Here is a 24,702-nt window from a genome sequence, read left to right on the forward strand (position 1 = left end):
AATATTACCATTTTCATCATCTCATCTTCCAGGGGCTGGAAGGAGACTTATTATCACAAATACAGCAATGCTTTTCAAAAGCACAAGTACACACCAACTACCTGATAATTTACGACCGATTATAGCATTGGAAGTGTTGTTCAACATCAAAACGTCTCTTCTTTTTTCTATTGGCATAACTACCTAGAAATCAATTTACAGTAATTCACTATCATAATTAAAATGGGCTGCTGGATATGACACAAGTCATGGTAAACCTAGCATGGTTTGGTAATTCAAATTACCACTAACTTGGTACAGCTATCTCTTCACGGAAGGGACATTAATATTACAGCTGCATGTATTTAAGACCTTCTCCCTACTTCCCTCTCAGACATAAATAACATTTGTCTAATAACCAAAGCGCTGTTTCAAAAAGAAAAATTCAACTACTTTTTAAGCTTGACAAAGATGCTCATTAACAGGCCCGCGTTGTTTCTTTAAATACTGGTATCTTTTGACATATCTCAAAGGTTATACAATTATTTTGGCATCCACACTCTTCCCACAATTAGGTATTATGCAGTCTTTACAATAGAGCTATTTGTCTCCATTTTAAATGTTTCCCACAGCTAGAAATTTATCTACAGCATTAAAAAAAAGCATGCTGCACAGAAGGCCAAATATACGTTTTGCATGTATACTAATCTGATATTATACTGCACATCATGATGTATATCACCTGTCTCCAGGGCCTGCTGTAAACGAAATTATACTTGCTAAACTCTGTAATTACTATAAGGTACAGAGTTCTCATTTTATGATAATTCTTTAAAGCATACTCTCTAATCATCATCTTCTGTCCTCTGTGACAACAGTTCATGAGCCACCACACAGGATTTCTTACTCTTCGTATCTTCTGTGAACAAAAGGACAAGGCTTCTTATACTTATGAGGCTTAATAAACTTGCAAGCTCAACTGTCAGTCATTAGCATGTTAAAAACATTCTGATTTTTTCTCCTATTCACCTGATAAAATAATCAGGGGCATCAAAGCCATCTAAGTTTAGTGTTAGTTTGCTATAAATATTTCTCTGTTGAACTAATCACAAAACGCTGAGCACTAGACGCCGTACTAGCAAAACACGAGCCCAGGACTGGAAGAGAAGGACGGAGCTGATGCATTGCATTAGCCACGTGAGGATGCAGTGCAGAATCTAACTCCCCAAGGCCATCCATGTGCTTCTCCTGCTGGAAGCAGCAGCAACGCAAGAGAAAAGAGCCCACTGACAGCACAGAATGAGGCCTTCTGAAAAGAGCTCCTTGTAATTTAAGGCACAACAAGGATTTTTAAGGTACTCCACCAGGAGGGACTTTGCTGGTTTTAAATTGGAGCCTGATAAAATTAGGGATTACATAACATGATGTCCTAAAGGTTAGGAGTCTGGACCCAATGACCCAGGAGGTTCTTTCCATATCCGCGCACTTAAGAAGTGCCCGCTGTAAGAAATACTAACAAGCTACTTATGTTTATAAATACCTCAAATAATTAATACTACAGCCCAGCACGTTATCCCTCATTACACACAATAAAAGAAAATCAGATTACAGTCTCAGAAACTTGCTACACTCAGTACAAAAGATTAAAATAAACAAAACAAACAGTACTTGGCCGGAAAAGCATAGAAGATGAAAAACAATGTCCATTAAGGCAGGATTTAAGTTATCTTTTAAACCAAAATATCTCCCAGGCTTGTTGAATATTATCATTCAGACATTTGAAACCCAAAGGGTGAAAGTGATTTGTGAATACAGGTGAGACAGATCAGACCGGACACTGCAGGAGCCACACTGCTTGGAGCTCACCGAGCACTACAAGCCACCTCTGCTTCCCAAAGGGAAGGAGGATAATGTGCAATTTCGGGGTCTTTTGATTAATAAGAAGTGCCATTAAAAGTACAAAAAAAACGCACTTACAAACCTCCCTCTCTTGCTCTGGTTTCAGCTGCATACAAAAGGAGAGCAGCTGCAGCTCAGTGCCCTGCGAAGGATCCCTTGCAGCTTTGGTAAGGTGCAGCTAGAGAAGTTTCCTAGACACTATCCCCGTGGCAGCCGGCTGGTGACAGAAGATGCTCACAGCACAAGCTCACGCGTTTAAAAGACAAATCACACCAGGGCTAGCAGTGCGCTTAAGCTCCCAGTTTCCCCCCAGTTCACCGCGGGGGGAAGGGAGGAGGAGGAGCAGCAGCCCGCTCCCTGGAGAGAAGGTAGACCAACCAAAACGGCGGAGTGCGTGCCAGCGCGGGTGGGGACGGGGGGGACTCTCCGCCGCGAGAGAGCAAGGGGCGCACATCTTCCTTCTCGTCGCGACGAGATGGGGGGGGGGGGGGGAAGGAAGGTCGGGTCACCAAACCGCGCGGCGGCCGCGGCGCCCAAAAAACCCCACTTAACCGCGGCGCGACGAGGGGCAGCGCTCCGCGCCCGGCCGCCAGCTTCCCCGTCCGGCCGCCCCGCGGCCACCTCCAGCCTCCCGCCCTACCTGCGCCTCAACCGACCGCTCGCCGCGGCGAGGCGAGGCCAGCCGGGCCGCCCCGGCCTGCCAGGGCTCCCGCAGGGCTGCGCACGCCGCGGCGAGATTTCCTACGAAACCGGGTAAAGGTCACCGTCGTGGTCGTGGCCCCGACCCCCGGCGGCAGCGGCGGCACCCCGGCGCGAAAAATACCTGCGCGGCCGCTGACAGGGCGCCGCCTCCTCCCCGCTGCGCCGCCGCCGCGGGCTCCCCTCACGCACCGGGCTCGCGGGGGGGGGGGGGGAAGGGGAGCGGGGGCGTTGCCCAACGGCCCCCGCCTCGCGCATGCGCACCCACCGCTCCCGGCCACCTCCATCTTTCCACGTCGCCAGCGCCGGCCCGCTCCGGCGGGGGGAAAGGGGGGAGGGGGCGGGGCGAACGGCTTGGCCACGCCCCCTCCCCGGCGCCGCCGCGGGGCACGCCGGGAAGTGTAGTGCCGCGGCGCGTCCCGCTCTGTGAGGATTAATTTCTTCTGGGGAATTTTTTTGGGGGGAAAGAGGGGGTTTTAACACGGAAAAAGGGTGCCCGGCGTCGCAACTGGAGCCTCGCCGCAGCGCTCAGAGCCGGGCTGCGGCTCCCTGTGTCGCCGGGCGCCCGGGCGGGAAGCTCCCGCGCTGGTGGCGCAGTCGGGCCCGAGCCGGACGGTCGGGGCCCGGTTTCGTTTTCCGTAGCGGGAGGGGTTAGAACAGGCCCGATGAAAAGCAGGTGGTACAAGGGAAACGGGATGTATCAGCGACGATCGTGCACCGCTTTCAATCATTTCCTCCGCTCCTGCTAACGCCCGGTTTCCATTTCGGGAGTATTTTATCGCGCCAGCAACATCTGTCAGTCGATGAGGGGGCTGACGCCTCCGCGGTGTAACTAATCCTGGGCATAGTCCCGCTGTCACAGCACCCGGCGTGGCATCTATGAGCCACGCACGCACCTGTAAGCAGAGGAGGCGAGCAAATATGGCCTATGCAAACAGCAGCTGTGCCAGGGCTGGGTGTAAGCGCCTCGTATACCTCGCCGGCTCCTCACAAGCAAGAAGGTTGGCTGTAGGGTTTGTGCTTTTTGTGTTCGTGCAGTGCCCGATTGCTCTGACCGCCACCGTGACTGAAGCGGCGCGTGGCAAATCAGTGAGGCGTGTCCATGAAAGACGTAGGACTGCAAGCACAGAAAAGTACAAGGGAATTAAAACCCAGTCCTCATAGTGACTCAAAGTACGTGTATTGCTACATCGACACGCAAAATATACCTCTTCACAACATTTCAGGTAATTTATGCTTCAGGTAAGACCGTGAAGGAAAAGGGAGATAAGGGGATATGAGCTAAAAAACTTTTCTAAAAATAAGAGAATCACTGCAGCAAACGTGGTCTTCTAGAGCATTTCAATTAAACTTTTGCAGTCGGATTCACGGAGAAGCAAAAGTAATGACAGTCTGCAAAAATCAAAATATGATTTAGTTAGTTAGTCCAGCACGTTCTAATAATCAGAAAACTCCAAGAGGAAGGTTATCTCTTTATTCATGTATTAGGCAGTTTAATGAAACAGAATTAGTTTGTCTTAAAGGCAGATTTAGTTAATCTAAGTGTAAATTAAATTTCTCTTCATTTCCTTTACCTGCAGCATCTGAAAAGATTCTTTTGGCAGTAACCTCCTGAATGGTACAGAAATCAGGAGAGAAGGACTTCAAGAGTTGAATCACAGTACCCAAGGACTCCCAGAAGGCTGAAGCATGATTGCTACATTTGGATAATAATACCATATTGTACTATTGTCATTAGATTGACTTTGTGGCGAGAATGTAATTATGTGCCCTATAAAACATACCTGAACAAAGATCATTTTGCAGTGACTTCATTGTTTGTTTAGACATCCTCAGAGGCTGATCATGTTCCATTTAAAGTGCCAAAATTTCCTTTGGTTGTAGAATCAAGCCCATAGAAAATATTTAACTAGCAACATAAAGTCTTATGAACTTTTTACGAAAAAGTTTGCACATATTTGAAGTATTTTAAAAGGTGTATTTCTATTAAGTTTATAATAAGCCCTTGGCATCCAACTACCTGTGCAAACCAATACAAGGTCAGTACCATGTTGCATTTAGAGCTTCCCATAAATGAAAAATGTTTGACTTGCATATTGGTTTTCTGATTCTTCCTCTATAGTATTTAAATTAGCCAAAGTAGCTTTAGCATTGGAAATCTTAGGACTAGGTTTGCAAAAGTACTTTGGTGCCTAAAGATGCCTACTCTGTAATTTTCTAAAGGTCTTCAGTACAAATGAAGCTACTACCTTGCTCTACTTAATTCTGGTAGATGTTCATTTAAACCTTTAGGTGTCTAAATCCTTTCATAAATCTAGCTTCTGGTGAATAAAAAACATAAAGTAGTTCTCTCACTTAAAGAAATCCATATTTCTATTGTCTTTAGATATTTTGTTCTCTCGTGTGGGAATTTCCTTTGGTTTTCTTCTGCTCATTTTCTTAAGCATGAATCTGTTCGGTTCTGTGCATCCCAGCAGAAGATCTCCTGCACCCCTGCACAGGCTCAGGCAGCAGAAGCAGGCACTTGCTTCTTTCATCTCTTTTTTAAATTATTTTTTGCCTATCTGTTCACAGCAGAGGTACTGGAACAGAATAGAAGCAACACAAATCTCCTGCCAGGAGTTCAAGGGAAGTGCCTTATTCAGGAAAGTTTTATGATGTAGATAACTCAAGTTAATGTTTAACTGCAGCTAGTGAAAGTAATGAAACACCACTCCGGAAAGCACAGACAGTGTAATTTTACAACCAAAACGACATATTTGCATGATATGGCTGTTTTGCTTTTTGCAGTCATTTCAGTAGGTCTGGTGTTTAAACATGGTACTGGTACGCAGCCAGAAAAGTCTAGTTCAGACTGCAATGCGATCTACTGTACAGTTTCTTTCCCATGTTACTGATGCGTTTGCTTGAATAATAATATTCTAAATGACTCTAATTATATACAGTTTATAAATCGACCGCATACATTTGCTTCATTTCTGAAGGACTGAAAATAGGTTATATGAAGCCAGCAAAGGCCATTTTGGAGCGCAGAGATAGCAACAATTTGCTCATGTTCCTTCTGGAAGCTTACTGGAGAAGTGAGCCCACCGCAGCTGGCAGGCTGTCCGCCTGTCACCCATTTCCAGCTAGCCATCACCATCCACTAATGTTGTTACACCATCCAAAGAACCCAAGTACTAAGACTCTTCTTGCCACGTGTGTGGAGCAAGCAACAGCAAGCAACCAGCATTTTCAGCCAGGTGTTTCGCCTCAGAATGTCATTTCAGCAGGGAGGGGAAAAAAAGCATTCCCAAATTAGGGAACAAGACATCTCAGGATAGAGCCCCTTACTGCAAAAGGTTAAAGCCCAAGCACAGCTCTTGCTCTACCCTTTATGTCATGTTCATGTCTGTTAGAGGTGAGTATCTTATTTCAAAGATTTGGCCTGTTTATGAAATGCCCAGACACTTCAAAACAACGGTTAAGGTTACCTGATCCAGGACAGGAAGCACAGCTGAAGGGACAATTTTTTCAGTAGTGCTTAAAGCATAAGAAAACACGTTTATGCTCAGCTGTACGACTGCGATCAAACTTCATTTCTGTTCCCGTTCAAAAGACGGTCTGGCCTAGCCCTCCCTTCTCAGCGTGTGACCCCAACTCTGCAGGGGGACTTTCTCAGCCTTTTTACTCCTCGTTCATTACAAAGAATAAAGATTTCAGACGCTTAAACGTTCTTGGCTTTCAGACTGAGAGCATGAACTTTGAAACTAGTGTTAGGAAAGGAATTTATTGTTTGGGAAGGGGCAGGGAGTTGACTGGTTTAGAAAACCCCATCTGTCCCAGGGAAGATTGCATCCACCTTCTACCGGTTGAAGTTTTCTGGTGAACAGTGTGATCCATTGCAACAATCTTGGGTGAAACATCCAAAAATAGGAGGATACAAACAACAGGAAAACAGTGCAACTTCTTTCCCTCCCTCCCCTTTCCAACCCACTCTTCTCTACTATACAACACCGGTGAGAAGCTACAAGAACACACAGTTAGTTTGTTGATCTTTTATTGCATGAATTATAGCATGTGGGCATGCTCAGAATAACAAAAACAGGTTTTATTATCACAAACAGTACAGCTTTCTTCTAGACTGGTGAAGTATCTGTGATATACTGATCAGATGGGGGCTGATGATGATGCAAAAGATGGTACTGCAAACAGTAGTGCAAGATTCAGTTCCTAATAGACTGAGCCATGAAGGGAGAGAAAGGAGTGTTAGGCAATATCTTACAAGAAGTTGTCTGTAATTCAACTCATTACAAGAGTAACAGAGAAACAATGGTCCAATATCCAACTGTAAACATTGCCGACCAATTCACATAAGACCTGGAAAAAAAAAACAACCCGCTAATGGCTATGGGCAGGAAACAATAAAACACCTCGCCAGAGGCACTAGACAGGCATCAAGCCAAACATTAAGAATATTTCTCCAGAAGGAGAAAACATGCTTGCAAGAATGGGGCTGGACCTCAGCGACAGTTCAAGGACTGCAAGGTGTCTCTTGTCACTCTAGTGGGCAACATTTTAGCATGTAAAGGGACTGTGAATGAACTGAAACATTTATCAACCTATCTTGTTATGAGTTTCATCATAATTACCCTCTAGATGCTATCCATGAAACGCCTATATACAGAGAGAGAGAGAGAGAGAGAGAGGAGTATACCCATAGGACTTCTGAGAAAGCGATAAATCCTTAAAGGCAATCCAAAATTGTTGGAATGTTTTTTTTTTTTTTTAATATTTTAAAGAACTCTCCAGTTTGGTGGAGGGGAAAAAACAGGGATTATCACTTCTATTTCCTAGTATGCAGAAAGGCATCTAAAAACGCTTCAAGATTACACTATCAAACTGAGATGCAAGTTAGCGCCAGACTATTTCTTCCCAAGATGAGGCAAAGCTGGATTTGCCAAGTTCCCTTTCTTTATCACCAAGTATCACAAAAACAAATAACTTTATGACCTCCCTCCTTGTGCCTTGGGCCCATCTACAGGTTTTCAAAGCTGTCCATTTACTACTCTAGATTTTTATTATTCAGAAGCCTAAAAACAACTATATGAAGCAACTTACTTTTAAATAAAATCCCGGTTTATTATAATTCAAGTTATACAAGCATGTTAACAAGATTTCAGCTATTTTTTATGACACAGAACTGCACCATTTTAAACCACTGCAACAGAATACAAAGCAACCATTTTCCTGTATCATGCCCTTGCGCCTCCTCTTCAGAGAAGAAAGGCACAATGTTTCAAGGACAAAACGATGAATGGAAGTTTTAGATCAAGACTTTCTGCTCGTAGCAAGCTAAGTGAATTCTGCATATAGCCTAACCCCACAGATTTCACGTGGATCATCTATATTCTTCACAATTTGACCATAATACTTATGTTGACATAATACAATTTATAGTTCTTTAGCAAGGGCAGGAACAGCTACAGTTCTTAAGATGAAAGCCTGAAGTACTGCACTAGCAGTCAGTGAAACTAAGAAGCAACACATCTACCTTCTCAAGCTAAATTTATTAATAAATTATTTAACCTAAACTCTAATCATGCCAATCAGGTTACAGAAGAAAAGTAGTTCCAGTGAGGAAAACAAAGAACAATTTCAGATAGTTTTCAAACAGTTTAAATAAGAAAACTACTAGCTACCATTTTAGTGGCAGAAGAGACCCTCTCCTGTAAGCGATAAGGGTTTCCATTCAGCTGAAATGTGCAAAGAAAGTCTCAAAGTGAGAGAAATATCACAAGTTCATATTGGACACATGGGGATAAAATCCTTATGAATAAATTCCTTTAATCTGTTTTCTTGTCAGAAACTTCTGTGTCTCTCTTTGCAGCAATTCCATTTGCAAACCCATTGCTTTCAAACTGCAAATACAAGACAGCATCATTAATGGGATGTCAAAGAAAGGACTTCACATCCAGAAAGATAACATTCAGTTGGTGAGGAAAATGCCTTTTATAGATCACTGGCCTTGATTCTAAAAGAAATTTGCAGCAAGGATCAAAGTGGCGGTGGGTTTTTTTTTTTTTTTGGATTTACACATAATTCTTACTTCAGGAGAAGGGGGGAAACGAAGACAGAGACAATACATGCAAATCTCCGAAAACAAAACGCATTTTGTTACAAGAGGTACATAGTAACAGCACAATTTAAATGCTTTACACATTTTCCCCCATTAGTAGCAGCAGGGCTAGCAGAAGAGGTTGGGGGGGAAGGGGGGTTGTTTTGTTTTGTTTTTTTGAATTCTGCTTCAGGCAACTGCTATGATTTATTGGTTACCCAACTTCTCACTCCTCTGAAAGAGCAGTCAGCTAATTTTACACATATATGTCTTAGCACTGCATCTGTTTTCTGAAGCAGCTTAGCTTCTCTCTCCAAGACCTCCCAGGAGCTGTCCTGGAGGAACTGCTCTTCCCAGTTATATCACTACTGGTAACCCTCTCTTTCATGAGAAAAGAGCCACAAAAATTTCCATTAAAAAACACCCAACTATCTACACCTTCGCAGCGCACAGCCTGAACTATTGTTGGGTCCGTTATCTGGGGTTTGCTAGGTTAGCTAAATGCATTAATCTTACTTTATAAATTCCAGACTCATCCTCCTGATCTCTTTTTGTGGCTGAAGATGCCTGTGGATTTCCAGCGCCAACTCCTTGACCTTGCTTTGTGGCTGTTGTTTCTTGCACAGCTTTCTTGGGCCACACACGTTTAATGAAAGGTGCAATAACAGGATAGATATACGGTTCAAGGAATTTCTTATAGACCCAGAGGAGAACCGGAATGACAATACAAGGAATGCACACCATGGCTTGCTCTTGTTCTACAACAAAGCTGTTGAAGAAAATAAATAAAAAGAAAAAGAAAAGGAAAGAAAAAACATTTAGGATAACAGATTTTGCATGCTACGAGCTAAGAAAACAAAGCCTTAAGTAATGAATACGGATTTCACTTGATATTTAAACATAACCAACTCTTTAATACTACATCGTTAACACGTCAGAAATGCTGACATGCTTCCCTGAGAACAGCTTTATGCTCCCATGCCATAAAGTCCTCAGGGCAGCATTCTTGAGATTTTATTAACTTTCTCCAAGTACAGCTTGCTATTAATTCATCCCCCATACAGCTGGAACTGAGAAAACAACATTCAGAAAATAGATGGCTTTTTGCTTTAACCACACACTAATTTTTAAACAGCAGCTGCTTCCTTGCCCCTGCACTGGATTTGGAAACACTTGATCCTACACAGATCCAGTTCAACCGGCTAAACCTCAGAAAAGGAGCTCATCCCTCTCTCCCAAAACCAGAAAATCATCTTCCCGAAATAGCAGCCCGACATCTGCCATCAGAGAAGCAGAGACAGCATCAGTGCAGTGGCAGAAAGGTGGAGAAGGGAGAAGAAAGAGCGCTGCAGGGCCAGAATTGTCCCTTTCAGTGGTGATGAGCTATTTGACGTGCTCTGCTGTACTGTGTAACTTTGCCCTTCACATTCCTCCTTTCTAGGCTCGTGACATCTGAATTATTACATAAAGGAGCAAAATGAAATCTTTCCAGGATCCCTCCATGGAGACTGAAGAGGCAGATGTGTATCCTTCATTTAGGATCATCATTTAACTTTACTCAAGCTATCCTAGAGACTTGCAGCCCCAATGGAACAGCAAAATATCAAATTCTGACTACTTCAAACATACTTTTGGCTATTTCAGATGTAAAGTTACAGGAATCAACAGTCCCTGAAGTCAGGGAGAAATCTTAATCTGGGAAAACATGAATGAGACAACCCATTAAAGCCATTTCAAAAGATGATTCAATGCACTCTCTCAGCCAAAACTTCCCAGATACCAACTTTTCAACAAGATGTTGAGCATTCATTCATTAGCTAAAGAAACGCTCCTGAAAAGAACATTATAGACTGTCAGTCTGAGATAAGAGCAAGCGTTTTTTGCAGACCACTTCATACCAAGATTCCAGATTGAAAAATAAGTTGTAATTCAGCCAGGAACTGATGCAAGCCACTGCAAGCAGCATAACAAGAGCCTTAACATATTTAAATATCGTTCTTAAATTTTTCTCTATGATCAGGTGATATTTTTGTTTCTTGGTTAACAGGCAATTAATTTTTAAGGGGGGCGGGGGGGGGGGGGAGCAAGCCTGAAAAGGCAAACGGTCACGTTTGAAGAGCAAGCTTACTTATTTGTGACACAAGCTTTTGTTTCTTTCTGTAAACCATCGTATTTTAGGGTCCGCAGAGGGAAGAGGCATGACATTGCAAATTCAGGCGCGTTGGTCTTTGTTTCCCATGTTCAACGCGCCGTCATCAGTTAACTATTATAACGGAACAGAGCGCGGGGGGGGGGGGGGGGGGAGGGAGGCTATACAGACAAAAGGGCTTTTTTTTTTTTTCTTCACAAAGGGTGAACCAGTCCAGAAGGGCCAGGAGCGCACGTAACAAGCGCCGAGTCCGTTTTGTTGCAGGACAACGCTCAGGCTAGATTAACGCCCGGGAGTCGAGTTAACCTTCCTGCTGTGTGGAAAAATGAGATACCACCGCCGCCGCCGTTAGCGGCACCTCCCCCCGCCCCCCAGTTCGTTTTGACACCAAAGCCGGAGAGCGAAGACTTTTAGCACCAAGAAAGCTCCGCGCTCCAGCGGGTGATGAGTTCAAACGCGCCCCGGCCCCGGCCCCGGCCCCGGCCCCACCTCAGGCGGCGGCGGCTCCGCGCCGGCAGCGACGCAGCCCCGTCAGCGGCGGCTCCAGCCCTCACAGCCGCACCGGAAGCGGCTCTCGCGCTTCCGGCCGACGCGCGCGGTAGCGTCACCAGGGCGGCGACCTCAGCGCCAATCGGAAAAGGCGGTGGGCGCATCACGTGGCTCAAGCCCCGCCCTCCCCGTCCCCCTCCCTCCGCCATGACGGGAGGGGCCCGGCGCCCCGCCACCCCCGTTATGGCCCGGGCGGAAGCGGCCTCCCCCGGCGGAGAGTCGGGGCGGGTGTCCCGGGCTCTCCTTTCAGAAAGGACTCATCGTCTTACGTGAAGCTGCTACTAGTAGCGTTTTGTCCATAAACCCTGCTTCTTGCCTCGCGGAATTACTTAAATTGAGCGCTGCATGCTTTCCTCCTCACCGACTTTCACAGAAAAGGCGTTTTCGGGTTGACGAGGCGGGCGCAAAGTCCTTTTCGAGCAGCTCTTGTAACACCTTGCACCGCAAACTCTAATGTGACTCTTCCCAAGAGCAAACTGGAGACCTTCTTGGGATACAAAGAGGAGAGGGAATTGCTTCCAGGTGTCCCCCAAAGCAACAAGCCAATACTTAAAAATTAAGTTGAGGAGACTTATTATTTAAAATTTACAGCAGAAGCCTTAAAAAAAGCAGAGAAGAGGCACACACAATACATCTCAACTTTTTTGTTTTATTTATGTACATCTGTTGCATCAGATTTACTCCCGAGCCATGAGCTTTTGCTTCTTCAGCTTCTTTTGGGATATCTGAAAAATAAAAAGCAACAGTAAAAGTCTGCACTTACAAAAAACATCTTACAAAACAAATTTCAGAACATACCACATTGCTTAAAGGTTGCTACAGCTATGTACGGAAAAGCATACCTACATATTAGTGACATTCATCAAATTAAAATACATCAACTGAATGATCTAAACAAGTCATCGTCTTTCAACACTAAGGTCCCTACAAAGAGATTATTCTTTGTTTTCACCTACGTTTTGCAGCATGAAGTGGGAATGCCATAACTACTCCGGGGTGGGGGGAGGGGGAACGAATACTCTTTATGCTGTATTGGAGTAACTACACATACAGTTGTCCTGAAGAGAAAACCAGGAATTGTTCCACATGCAGAGAAGCACTAAACTCACAGCCTGAGAAGTACAGCAAGCCATCTCTGCAGTATAAATCGCTCACAAGAACGTTCTCAAATTCTCAAATGTTGTATTTACATTAACATTGAGGTTGCTCAGAAATACATATTTTTTTTCATGAGCATTCCAAAGGTGTCCTAAGATAGTCATCATAGCAACCCCGTTGTCTGAAAAACGTAAAGTATTACAATTCAGGTTTCTTGACAATGGTATTTTAAGAAACGAGAGAAAAAACACTAAGAATATGACACTTCTACCTTTTTCTTTTGAGCAACTTCTTCTTCCGGTTTGGGAACAATCTGCTCTTTCTCAGTGAGGATCATCTCAATATGGCAGGGGGAGCTCATGTAGGGGTTGATCCTACCATGAGCTCTGTAGGTACGCCTGCGCATTTTGGGAGCCTTGTTGACCTGGATGTGCTCTATTACCAGAGAATCCACATCAAGACCCTAGGGAAAAAAACGCAGACAACTTGTGACTTTTTTTCTGTAAATAATCTCTGTAGCAAAAACAGGAACAAACACCACCCTACACATGTCATTGCTGGCAAATATCTTGATAGTTTAACTTGACAATATCACATTTATTAAGCAGAAGCACCAAGTAAAGCCAGGAAAAAAAAAAAGACTCTACAGAATATCTTTCTAGATGTCACAATGAATTTTAAATCACGCTGATGGCTCAGAAGAAAGATTTTGTTTCATAGTTACTCCAAAGGTGTCCTAAGATAGTCATCACTGCCATCAGTTGCCAAATTTAAATAATGAGTATACTACAAAGATGTAAATTAACCAAGCGCATACAGAAGATTTTGCTTCATTTTCTACATTTTAAGAGATTCCGCACAGACTTACTCTAAACAGTTGATAACAGAACGTATGAACTAGCTATCAATTAAAAATTATCCATCACATCTTATCTTGAAGAATGCAGGCAACATCATCTAAACAAAGAGCAAACCAAAGCCGCAGACACTGAATACACAATTCAGAGCTTCATCTACAAAGCAGGCCCTATCTGGCCTTTGACTTTTGAGCCACTGAGTTCAGGACTACTGACAAAGAGAACTACATGAACAGTCTGCACGTAATAACCCCTTGTTAACCTACCTTCAGCTCAGCATTGCTCTCTGCATTTTTGAGCATGTGCAGTAAGAACTCTGCACTTTTCTTGGGCCAGCGTCCCTGTGTCCAGCCCCACTGCTTGGCCTGGAGGAAAAAGAGAGTTCTGTTTTTATCCTGGCTACAACATAACTGCTACGTGCCCTTTCACTAAGATTGCTCAGAAAACAAGTTTCTTTTCACGTTTAATCCAAAGGTGTCCTAAGAAAGTCATCACAGCAACCCAAATCAACAATTCAACTTCTCACACAATGCTATGAGTATTCCTTTTTAGCTGACATACCAAAATAATGCGTTTAACTATCATCTAATGCCTTTCACACAAGACTGCAAACTGTCATGCAGCAATGTTTCAGTTCATTCTTGCTATATAGGAACTAGACTCTCCTCTCCAGCTTATGTTTTAATGCGACACTTTCACCAACACTGAGAGAATATGCCCAACAATCTCAACTCCGTCTTTTCTCTCTTCTTTAACAGATCATACCCAAGCATCCTCCCCCCGTTTTCATCTCAAACCTCACCTGGGCACATCTACCAACTCCGCCATTGTAGCGACGGAAGGGAACACACTGCTTCTTTAGGGTCACATCCTTCAAGTACTTGGTGGCCTTCCGGATATGCATGCCCTTGATAGCTTGGGCAGTTTCACGAGTGTTCTAACAAAACAAAGCACAGGAAAAGTTTCTCTCAACACTTCTTTCCAAGTAACAACGTAAGCAACAGCACTTGTCCCTCTTTCCCCAAAAAAGTCTTTTTTTTCTCCCCATCTACCTCTATAACCCTAGCATGATTGCCATCACTACTGATTTTGTTATTCTGACATGTTTTTGCTGTTGTTTTAACAAATGGCTAGGTCTTTCCGGGCAGCAAAATTAAACCCATGTACTTTTAAAATTTATTTACACTTATGGCTGGTCCTTTTATCCACTAATCCAAAAACCCAGAGCCTGAAGGATAAATTTCCGCTAAATGTCACATATAGCCCCTCACAGTACATAACAAGAAAATGAAAACAAACAAGCTACGCTGATTTAAAATCCATGTGAGACAATGATGAAGGGGAGAAAGGAAATGGTTTGGAAAGAAAAATCAGATGTAAGCTATCACTGCTTAGGACAGTATGCTAAATGCAAAAATCAAAGGGCAATTTTAAACATGCTTGAATACAGCAAGAAGGCAAACCAAAATAAATTATATAGCCCTTTACAGAAAAATACGTGCTCGGAACCCAGCTTCGTTTGTGCAATTAACTCCAAAGTGTCCTAAATGCACTGCTACAACTAAGTGCTTTCCAGAGAAATATATTCACTCATACGCAGTCCTCCTGCTGAAGACAAGAAGTCTTCTGTGCCACGCTACTTGACCAGCAGTATGGTCAGATTAGCAGGACGATCTTTCCAAACAACTAAAAACAAATAATAAGACAGATGGAACAAATCACTAATCTGATGCTAGGAGAATTCCTACTGCTGTCTTCATTGCAATTAACTGTGTTTCCCTATGGTATTTTATTATCTATATTTGACAGCAAGTTTTTTGTGACACGCCACCTCGTTTTTATTCTTGAGAGTAAAAGCCGTACAAGTAGCTTAAACGAGCATAAGCCGTATTCTATGCTACCATACTCCGATAACTATCTCATGACACAGAAAAGAAAAAACACCGTTCCTTTTACAAACTCAATTTGCTTTTCCTATTATGCACAAGCTGCATACCTTGAAATGGACTCGCAGGTTGGATCCCCTTGACTTGCATGCTGTGGACAGAAAACACAGATTTTTTTAAAGGAGAACCTCAACGGTTTCGGTAAGCTCCCACACGAACACGCGGGGAAAACAACTCACATTTCGTGGGGTTCTCCGGATCCAGAGAGTAGCGGACCATTTTCGCAGCTCAGCTGTGGAAAAGCGGCAAGAAAAAAAAAAAAACAAAAGCGTATTAAGCGCCTAACGCGCATATTCAAAGCCGCGATTATGTCACTGCGGGCGGCTAAGGGAAGGAGCTGCTCAGAAGCTCATTTCTTTTCACGATTAAATCCAAAGGTGTCCTAAGAGAGTCATCACCGCAGCCACGGCCGCTCCTCGGGGCCTGCTTCCACCTCAGAGCCCCGACAGCGACAGGCAACCTCCCCCCGCCGCCGCCGACATCTCCGTCCCTGCCCGTCCTCCCCCACGCCAGCCCCACAAATACCGATGGCGGCCGGCGGGGCGGCCCAGCCTCTCGGCCCCTCGCCGCCTCCCCGGGGCGCCCTCGGCGGGATGGGGCCGCGGAAAGCCGGATCGGGGCCGCCCCCGGATCCGCCATGGCGCCCTCACCTCAGGGCCGCGGCGGGGCAAGAGGGAGCGCAAGGGCTGCCGGGAGGCGGCGTGAGGCCGCTGGGTCTCGCGAGACGAGGCGAGGCGGGGCGGGGCGAGACTTCGCGGGGGGAGGGGGGAGGGGTGGGGGCTGAGGGGCGTCGCCGCCGCCACCGCCGCGGCGGGAAGGCGGTTGCCGCGGTCACGGCCGGGCGCGGGTGGGGGGCGAGCGAGCCCGGGAGGCGTAAAAATAAAACGTGTGTGTGTATGTGTGCGTAAGTATATACGCGTGTGTGTCTGCGTGACGGGGGGGGGGGCGGCAGGCTCGTCTCTGTACGGTGTGGCCCCCTCTTCCCCCCCCCCCCCGAGCCCGAGGCGTGGCCCCTCAAAATGGCGCCGGGCTGAGGGGCGCCGAGCCCGCTCCTGAGGAGAAGCGCCCGCACCTGCGACCGGGGCGGGGAGGGAGCACCGCCGGCAGGCGGGCTGCGGGAGTTGGGTGGTTACGGCTGTCTGTATCCTTGTTTCACCGCTCCTTCCTTGAGCTTTCTCCCTCGCTTTGGCAGCTGCTTTAGGGGAAAGAGGGTCACCTTCGCATCTTTGGGGGCTTGGCGAGTTACGAGGGGGCCTGCTCCTCTCTGCGCAGTGTTTTTGGAGGAAAGCGCAGGGAGCAGCCTGCTCTGCCAGGTAGGTTATTCCAGTGGCTGGAGAAGGTTTTCTGCCCCCCTGTTCCTTCTCCACCGGGTGACAGCACCTGCCCTGTACTTCAAGAGTTGCTCTGTGCAAGCCTTCACAAAGTCTAAGACTTCACCAGGGCACTGTAGGTATTATACGTGCAGGTCACCTGTACAGCACTTGGCTAGAGGTAGCCCCAGTAGCGGTAACTCTCTGAAAGTGCCTGAACTGTCCTAGCGCTCTGGACCAGGTGAGTTGTGTTGCAGCTTTGCTTGGAGCCTGTGGCCTGGCAGCCAGAGAGGAAAGCAAGCCTCATGATGGTGAACAGTATCTTAACCCGTAGCTTCCAGAATTGCAGATTGCTCCACCTGTTTCTGAAAGGACGTTCTCCTGCCTCTGTTATTGCTTGATGCCTGTGTGCCTGTGCTGCCATCTCCATCCTCCCTTTGCCTACTCTTGCTGCTTGGTATCCCCCTGACCTGTAACTGCACAGTGGGAGGCTTTAGTAGGTATGCTTTGCCTTTCACATAAGGAATATTTAACCTAACGAGATAGCTACAGTAGGGTTCCCAGGTTTAGCTTGCTTGGATGCCACCGTTAGCTTTGTGTAGGGGCTGCTCCAGTGACTGCTCTGAGATCTAAGACCTAGGAGCGTTACAGATGATTGCAGTGACATCCATCCTCACCAAGGCAATTGGGGACTGGCTGGGCTGAGCTGGACCCAGGCTGACTCCACACAGGATCAACAGCAGTCACTGTTTGGGAGGGTGGAAGAAGAGGGTGACTGTAAGTGACCTAGGAAAAGGCAAAGAGATGTCACAGCAATAGCCTGAGGAGGAGGAGGAGGCAGCATCTCTGGTGGAGAGCCCACGGAGGTGAGAGCAAAGCACCTGCAGGTCATAGGCAGCACAGAAGGCAGTACTGACTGCCTGAACAGCGTTTTCTTGGTACCTCCAAGGTAGGGAACTGGGAGTTGTTCCCATTTCTGACTAATCTGTGCACTGCCATGCACCGCAGAGCGGACATCCCTGAGACGTGAGGGACCAGCAGCCTTTTGATGGGGGTGGCTAGTGATCTACAGGGTATCCTCTGTCTGCGTGTTGGCTTCAGCGTTGTGCAGAGTGTAAGGCACTTGCTGAATTGTAAATCAGCAGTTCTAATAGTAATCCTTTTTATACCAACGGAAAAGGCTAAACTCACTTCACAGCGGAGCATTATCTACTTATAAGTATTGTTTCATTAGGTGTGGCTCAGACATGTGTGACAGATTTCTGTGCTTTGGATAAATACATACATATAATAAGTTGTGGAACAGAGAAATGAGAGATTATTTTTCAAAAACTGTTTTTGTCACTATCACGTGAAGAATAATTCAAGATAGACCTGTAGGAAGTGCATGCCTATATGATTTGAACATCATTTTCCAATAGGAACACGTGTACCTGACAGGTGTTAAGTCAGGTTTAGAGTATTTGTGCGGGATTTGTGTACTCCTGAGTCCCTCTGCAAACATAGCTGCTTTTTCTAGTCCTTGCCACAGTGGAGATACAGAAAACACGGATAGTCTTTTTCTCGTCGTTCTCCCCAGACGATGCTAGCTAAGTCAACAAAAACATTTTTTCTGTTGGCATAATTGCCTCTATTGTAGGGTTTTGGTATTCTGGCTATGTTGACTAAGGAGTGGTTTTTTGGTTGTCAGTCAACACAGATGAACTGGAAAGCTTGTAGTCTAGACGGGGCCTTGGAGAGGTCATAACATAGCGCAGACTATCTCCAAATAGATTTGTTTGTTGCTGGAGACATCTCTCCTAAATGTAAGATGGGATTAAACCCAATGGCTAATTAAGGTACGTATGTCAGTTGTTTACGTCAGTACGTGTGCACCAGATGTGTGACTGAATGAACAAAAAAATAGCCTTGGCAGATTCCCTGCCATGCAGGGAAGACACCCCTTCTATTCAGGGAAGACTTGTTATTGGAGCAAAGACACAGTCAAGCCAATTTTATTAACCCTCAACTCAAGGCCAGTACTGTTGCAGATCAGAAGTCAATTCAGTGACGCTAGAGCAAGGAGCAAGTCCAAGGGCTACAGCTAGGTGGCAATTTAGGATGAGGGTAGAGAGAAGCGGAAGCACTCTAGCATAAAAGAAGTGTACTAACAGATTGGACTAGAAGGATTCATGTTTATGAATTGCAGCTGATACTTATTGCAGCACTATTAAAAAAAAAAAAAACTCAAAGAGTTACTTAGTAGAAAATATGCTTCCATTTTAGGCTGTATTCGAAACTAGAGCTGCTTGGAAAATTTAACAAAACAGCAGTTCAGTAAAACTGAAACATTTCCTGGAAGTGGTACCCAGTTACAGCAAAACGTTCATCAGGAAAAGTCTGACAAAATGAGATCTTCCTGAGTGGCCAGTAGTCTGGTGGCCAGGTACTTCCCTGGCATGAGAGAGGTCAGGGTTCAACTGTGGGTTTAGAAATAAGCAAGAACTCGCTGCCCATGTCAATACTCTGACCAACAGGCTATTTTTGGATCTCTTGTTTAGCACTGAAAAGCCCCAAAGCTTTGAGGCTATGATTTCACCCTGATGGGAGGAGGAAAATATTTGAACTATCACAAATATTTACATGGCTGGAAACTGTAGAGCTCTAATTTTGACTACAGCTCTCCATCCACCTGCCTTAAAAGGTGCCTTTTACTTTGGTTTGAGGGAGAAGCTTTCTGCAAAGTCTCCAAGAAACCTGTAAGCACTGATTTCAAAGCAGTGAAACCTTGTAGCACTGCTGGGATGCAGGCAAATATTATTTTCCGTTTTACAAATGAAGTCCCTATGAAGAGAGTTTGGAACCCATATTCTCAAGAACACACACTAGCTTTTGGTTGTGAATGCCTAATTTGAGATACTCGAGGTCCGTTTTCACCAGTTAGCACTTCCATCTCCCATCATCTTCCATGGGGTTAGAAGCTGCTCAGTACATACAACCATCTCAGAATAGCGGTAACGTGAAGAAGGGTCCATACCATCAGAATACCCTCATAGCAGCCTTTGCATGCCAAGCATTACTAGAACATGAAAAAATAAATGAAAAAGTGTCCCCTCTAGGTTCTCATAACTTAAAGGAAGAATACGTTTGTGAGAAAAAGATCTCGGAGATGATTTCCAAAACATCATTTGGGCCTCAGTGTTTTGGTTTCCTCTTATGTGAAAAGCGAACAATAAGATTTCCAGGAGCACTGAGTTTCCAGATGTAATGAATTAAAACTAGCAAAAGCTGTCTGCAGTCCTCTAGCGCTACCATGGCCTTGCTCACCATGCTGTGGGAATCTCCCCTCACAGCCCACAGGAAATCAACCCTCCCTTCCTGATTTCTGCTTTCCCCTCCTCACCTGTCCACGTGTACTGCCAGTGAGCACAGGAGCAACAAGACATTCAGAGAAGACCAGAACAGAGAGCTATGAAACGTAGGTAATGATACGTGATGGGAATTGTCACGGGGTCATTGTGTTTATCAGCTGAATGCAAAGCAAATGGCATTTTTTTCATCACTTACAGTTTCTGTTTCCTTGACAAGTATTAACTGCTCAGGATGAGCTGCTGAAGGCTGGCAGTGATGGAAGCGTAGCGGTAGGAGTTCTTCTGCGGGCGAACTGCCTAGTGTAGCAAGCGAGGTGTAAGGAAATGAGATGTGTGTTCCCATCTCTGTTGGGGAGTTTAACAACTGCACTCAGAGGCGGCCTAGCGCATATCTGGTGCTAAGATCAGGGCTGAGGCAGCCGAGTGTGCGCCCTTATTGAGGTTTACCCAGGTTATTCCCTCAGTGCACCAGCTGCCTTGGATATTTAGCTTATGTGAGCTGACTCAAAAGGAGCATTTGGATCCTAGGCAGAAAATTTAGGCACGTAAGTCCAAAAATCGTGTTCCTGAAAACTCCCGCGTAGGAAGCAGCTGTCTCCTAATCCTACTGGAATCTCGACTCCATAGGATTTTACCTTAAACTCCCCTGGTGCCAACTCACCACGCTCTCCTGCCCGTTCCACCCGCCCACCCCTGGTGATTTAGCCCTGCTTTGTATATGCCTAGGAAACGTCTCTCTCCTGAGAGCTCAGCAGGCATTTAAAGTGAAGATCCAACCGTGTTCAGACCTGAACCGTGCCTCTACCTTGTCCTTTGGATGCTCCCTCTGGTAGCAGCCTCCTGGGAAGGGCTCCGTCACAAAGGACACTGATGGTTTTTACTTTCTCCTGCGATGCGGCCGCAAAAGGTGGTAGTGCCCATCTTAACGCGACGGCCCAGTGGCCGCAGCGCACTCCCAGGATGTGGGAGACCCACTTTTAATTTCCTTCCTTTCGAGAGGATTCGAAGCCACATCCTGGCCACGAGGCTAGAGGCTATTCTGCAGCAAAGCTGCTCCCACCCTTCCTGCTCCAGCTCTTCTGCCACGCAGCAAACAACTCACAGTTCATACGCTTCACACTTCTCTGAAGGTGCTCCTGGGAGCTGAGAAGGACAAGTGGGATGAGCAGGGCACGGGGGCTGCATGCTTTAACCTCCACTGGAAGATCCCAGCAGGCAGCGTGTGGGATATCACGTAACTCCTTTTGTGGATTTAGCTGTAAATAAACAGGCAGCCTTATCAGTCCTACTAGAATTGCCAAACGAAATGTCATCCTAAGCGACAAGAGTCGACTCCCCTGATAGCCGCCTGCCTTCCTGGCCGGAGGGAGAGGTGGGCTCGAGGACTGGCCTAGGCTACGGTTTCATTGTAGGGCTGGAGCCGAAGGCACGGCTACTCAGTGCCAAAAAGGGAGCTTGCTCTCTTGTCTCCCCACGCTTCCCTGCTTCCAGCCATAAGGTCCCTCCGCTCACCAGAAGGCTGGTGTTGCTGTGTGGCTCCGGCTTAAACTGCTTGGCTCTAGCAGGCCTGGGGAAGGCAGGTGTCCCCAAGGCCACCGCTTTAGCAGAGGACACCCCCCAGCTGCCTTCACCTGACCTGAGTCAAGGCGCTTCAGCTCGGGAGCCCCTGTTGAACCCAACACGTTTCCCGTTCGTGGTCCCTGCTCTGATCACCGTCCAAGACAGTAATGTCACCCAGCCGCTCGTGCGGCTGCTCTGCCGGACTGTAGCTGCTGCCACCACAAGCGTGACAGAGCAAACACGTGCCTAGTCCTCCACTGCTGCTTCATCAGCTGATATATTGTTTTGACCCCCCCCCTTCACACCCCCTTCGGCACCTTGGCAGCTCAGGCAGCAGACGGACCGGCACGTCGGCCTCCGCTGCCCCTGCCCGGGGGCAGTGACTTCCAACGGAGGGGCTGGTGGAGCAACAACGGGTCCTTGCGGAAGTCCCTATGGCAGATAGGTCCATTAGGGCTTATTGGCCAAGCTGAGCTCTGGTGTGCTAAAACACCCCGTATATCTGCTCTTCTGTAGTAGGCTTTTCTGCAGTGACTTGTTCTTTGCACAGGAAAGGGAGCCAATTCCTCCAACTTTTTGTTAGTTTCCTGGTGTTTATCCTACAGCACCAGTTTTTGAAGTCTAGGGGTTACGTGGGGATATCAACTGTCATTCACAAAACTATGTGCAGGCGGGCTGCTTCTCCTAATGGTTAAGCAGAAAAACTTGAAGATGACAGCACAGATGACAGTTTCAAATTGAAACCTGGCCCACAGTGCTTGAGCGCTGAAGGTTGGAGACACCGAAAGCTTTCCAGCCTTTCAGACAGCCCCAAACTCCTCATCCTCTTGCCATACACGCTGCTCCTCCAGAAGCACAGCCAGCTCCAGTGGTCAGCTGTGTCCTTCTGCAGTCAGCAAGGCATTCGGGCACGTGGTTCTCCAGCTACGCCATTCTCCGCAGCGACATCCTAAAATCTACTAGCCCAGGCACTGAGTCCTGGCAGCCGCATCTGTGGGCCAGCAGAAGGAGAAGGTGTATCTCCGGTACGTGGCGTGACCAAGCTCAGCAGGACAGCACACAAGGACTTCACTCTGCGTAAGTAACTCTGTCCTGGCCTCTTGAACAGCTAAACTCCTTCCTGTGATTTCAAAGAAGACAGATGCTTCCATAGGGGGCCAAAAGTTTCTTATTTAACCATATATATGTCTATATGTGTCATAAGTGTATCATCTAAAAACATGAAGGACTAGAGTGATTTTGATTCGCTGTGAGTCCTCCTAAAACACAGGCAATTCTCGGCAAGGTTAGCTACACAATCTCTTTCTGCTGTGTATGTGCTGTACCCAGTCCAGTGGTGAGGAAATGGTCAAGGGAGTTCAGCCTCATGACTGCTGAATATCAGTCTTTACAGTCACTACTGCTCAAATGTGACACAACAGGCACAGCACCTTCTCCAACCTGCTGATGACCAGCCAGCCAGGAGCATGGACAAGCAGAAAAATCAACAACTAGTGAGACTGCCTTAATACCCAACGATTTTGGCACACTGTCCTACAGCAACGGGTTCATCCACCCCCTCCATGCCCAGCTAGGAGGGAATCACTGGGTAAATAAACCTCCTATGCGATTAATAACCTTGTAGCTGAAGTGTGTATTTATTCAATGTATTCCCTGCCAGCAAACCATTTACGCAGGTTGTACAAGTCTACGACTGCTTGTTTATGACTTTAATTACCAGATATGGATCAGGCAATCACCATGGTAAGAAAGGCGGTTAATAAAGACATATGAATATGTGTTAATAAACTCTGTTTGGGATAAATTAAGTCCTGGGCTTACGTTTGCTTTAAACTGTCTGAGTCATAACCAAGAAGTACTACTCTAAATGTTCTTTAGGTTAAAGATACTAAAAGATGCCCACAGCTTGTGCCCACAATTTGGACACAAATTGAAATACAGGTAATTTCATTTAAACACAAGAAAAAAAAACTTTCTACTGTGAGGGTGACTGGACGCTGGAACAGGTTGCCCAGAGAGGTTGTGGAGTCTCCAGTCCTTGGAGACATTCAAAACCCAACTGGACACGGTCCTGGGCAATCTGCTCTAGGTGACCCTGCTTGAGCCGGCCCCCTCCAGAGGTCCTTGCCAGCCCCAGCTATTCTGTGCATCCTACTCAACGCTTCTTCTAAAGCTAATTGCACTCTGTACCATGAAACACAGCCTCAACCTTCATCCATTTGTTACACCGCATGTCCTAACCAAAATGGATCAGAGTCTCCTCCTCTGCTGTCATTTGCTCTGTCTCTCCACGGCTGCGCTCTTCCACAGCTCCTCTGGGTCTACTGATGAACCGCAATCAAGCCTTCTCTTCCAGGGAAGCCAGAGGGCTTCTGTGCCTGCACTCCTCTGCTGGCAAGCTGTGCGATACCACGGAGAGCGAGGGACGGCCTGGGGGGCAGCAGCAGGAACGTTGCTAGCAGGCAGGACCAGGCTGTCGTCACCCCTGGACCGAGGCGGAGATGTGCTCCAAAGCCTGGGGAACGAGCCGTTACCCCCACGAATGCGGGAGGGTCAGCCATCAGACAGTTGGTGGCTGGGAAGCACCAATACATGCACCAAGGTATGCTATGCAAAAAGCTGCGAGCGTGAACACCTAGTCCCTTCTTCCCAAGCTCTGGTAATGCCTGTAGCCACCCTTCTAGCACCTTTGCTGATCATCACAGTATGTGGTTTGTTGTTCTTTTCTTTCCAGTCTTATTGTCAGTGATTTTCCTCAGCTCTCTGCTCTCTCCTGCTCTGGTGATTGCAGCGTTTTCCTCTCCGAAATACACAGACGGCCTCACTTTGATCCTAAATGTCACCTCTGAGGTCATCCCTCCTTCCTTGCTTAGTCACCCCCCGCCCCGCTTCGCTGTTGCAACAAGTGTGACCCAAGCGCCCTCCAACCCTTTCCGTGTCAGCCCGTTCTCGCTGATCCCCTCTAGCCGAGCCGCCCTCCCCCTCTCCAGCCTTTCCGCTCCGCTCCACTTTCCAAGCGCCGTCTTTCCCAGTGCATGGGGCTTGGGGAGTCACATGCCGGGGCTTGGGGAGATCATATGACGGGCAGGGACGGCAGGGCCAGGCTGCAGCCGGCATCCCCTGGCTGCGGGGACCGCAAGGTATCCAACTCCCGCGGCGCAGTCCCACCACGGGATGTCCCTCCGGCGCCGGTGGAGCACCCCCCCCGC

General features: G+C 46.7%; 3 protein-coding genes, 1 long non-coding RNA gene and 4 other non-coding genes across 13 annotated transcripts in view; 1 reads left to right on the plus strand and 7 right to left on the minus strand.

The window, feature by feature from the left end:
- The window catches only part of DYM (dymeclin), a 231,340-nt gene extending 228,516 nt beyond the window's left edge, over positions 1 to 2,824 (minus strand). Inside the window, exon 1 of one of the 5 annotated variants that reach the window (XM_068928623.1) lies at positions 2,702 to 2,824. The gene's annotated coding sequence lies outside the window, so the exon portion shown is untranslated. Of the gene's footprint in view, positions 1 to 1,960; positions 2,188 to 2,518 lie in introns of those variants that run through there. The other 4 variants (XM_068928620.1, XM_068928624.1, XM_068928621.1 and 1 more) reach the window with 4 other exon arrangements.
- Positions 2,825 to 2,927: 103 nt separating this feature from the next.
- Positions 2,928 to 4,919, plus strand: LOC138064759 (uncharacterized). The gene is made up of 3 exons (XR_011138012.1): positions 2,928 to 3,003; positions 3,616 to 3,803; positions 4,158 to 4,919. It is a non-coding gene; the product is annotated as an uncharacterized lncRNA (long non-coding RNA).
- A 2,754-nt stretch (positions 4,920 to 7,673) lies between these two features.
- CZH18orf32 (chromosome Z C18orf32 homolog) lies at positions 7,674 to 11,446 on the minus strand. Its single transcript, XM_068928027.1, has 3 exons — positions 11,313 to 11,446; positions 9,191 to 9,443; positions 7,674 to 8,477 (listed from the first exon to the last, which is right to left on the minus strand). The coding sequence occupies exons 2-3, from the start codon at positions 9,416 to 9,418 to the stop codon at positions 8,403 to 8,405; spliced, it is 303 nt and encodes a 100-aa protein (XP_068784128.1). The 5' UTR covers positions 9,419 to 9,443; positions 11,313 to 11,446; the 3' UTR covers positions 7,674 to 8,402.
- A 561-nt stretch (positions 11,447 to 12,007) lies between these two features.
- On the minus strand, positions 12,008 to 16,041 carry RPL17 (ribosomal protein L17). Of its 2 annotated transcripts, none has more exons than XM_068928626.1 (7): positions 15,924 to 16,041; positions 15,453 to 15,505; positions 15,324 to 15,364; positions 14,130 to 14,264; positions 13,594 to 13,692; positions 12,742 to 12,933; positions 12,008 to 12,097 (listed from the first exon to the last, which is right to left on the minus strand). In XM_068928626.1, exons 2-7 carry the CDS (start codon positions 15,490 to 15,492, stop codon positions 12,050 to 12,052), a joined length of 555 nt encoding a protein of 184 aa, XP_068784727.1. In that variant the 5' UTR covers positions 15,493 to 15,505; positions 15,924 to 16,041; the 3' UTR covers positions 12,008 to 12,049. The 2 variants fall into 2 exon arrangements, with proteins under 2 accessions (XP_068784727.1, XP_068784728.1); XM_068928627.1 differs by having other exon boundaries at positions 15,799 to 15,937.
- LOC138064863 (small nucleolar RNA SNORD58) lies at positions 12,575 to 12,642 on the minus strand. Its single transcript, XR_011138120.1, has one exon. It is a non-coding gene; the product is annotated as a small nucleolar RNA SNORD58 (small nucleolar RNA).
- Positions 13,161 to 13,227, minus strand: LOC138064864 (small nucleolar RNA SNORD58). Its single transcript, XR_011138121.1, has one exon. It is a non-coding gene; the product is annotated as a small nucleolar RNA SNORD58 (small nucleolar RNA).
- Positions 13,761 to 13,827, minus strand: LOC138064878 (small nucleolar RNA SNORD58). Its single transcript, XR_011138135.1, has one exon. It is a non-coding gene; the product is annotated as a small nucleolar RNA SNORD58 (small nucleolar RNA).
- On the minus strand, positions 15,610 to 15,676 carry LOC138064865 (small nucleolar RNA SNORD58). Its single transcript, XR_011138122.1, has one exon. It is a non-coding gene; the product is annotated as a small nucleolar RNA SNORD58 (small nucleolar RNA).
- Positions 16,042 to 24,702: the final 8,661 nt, after the last annotated feature.

The sequence above is a fragment of the Struthio camelus genome, chromosome Z, assembly GCF_040807025.1.
Source record: "Struthio camelus isolate bStrCam1 chromosome Z, bStrCam1.hap1, whole genome shotgun sequence".
NCBI lineage: Eukaryota > Metazoa > Chordata > Aves > Struthioniformes > Struthionidae > Struthio > Struthio camelus.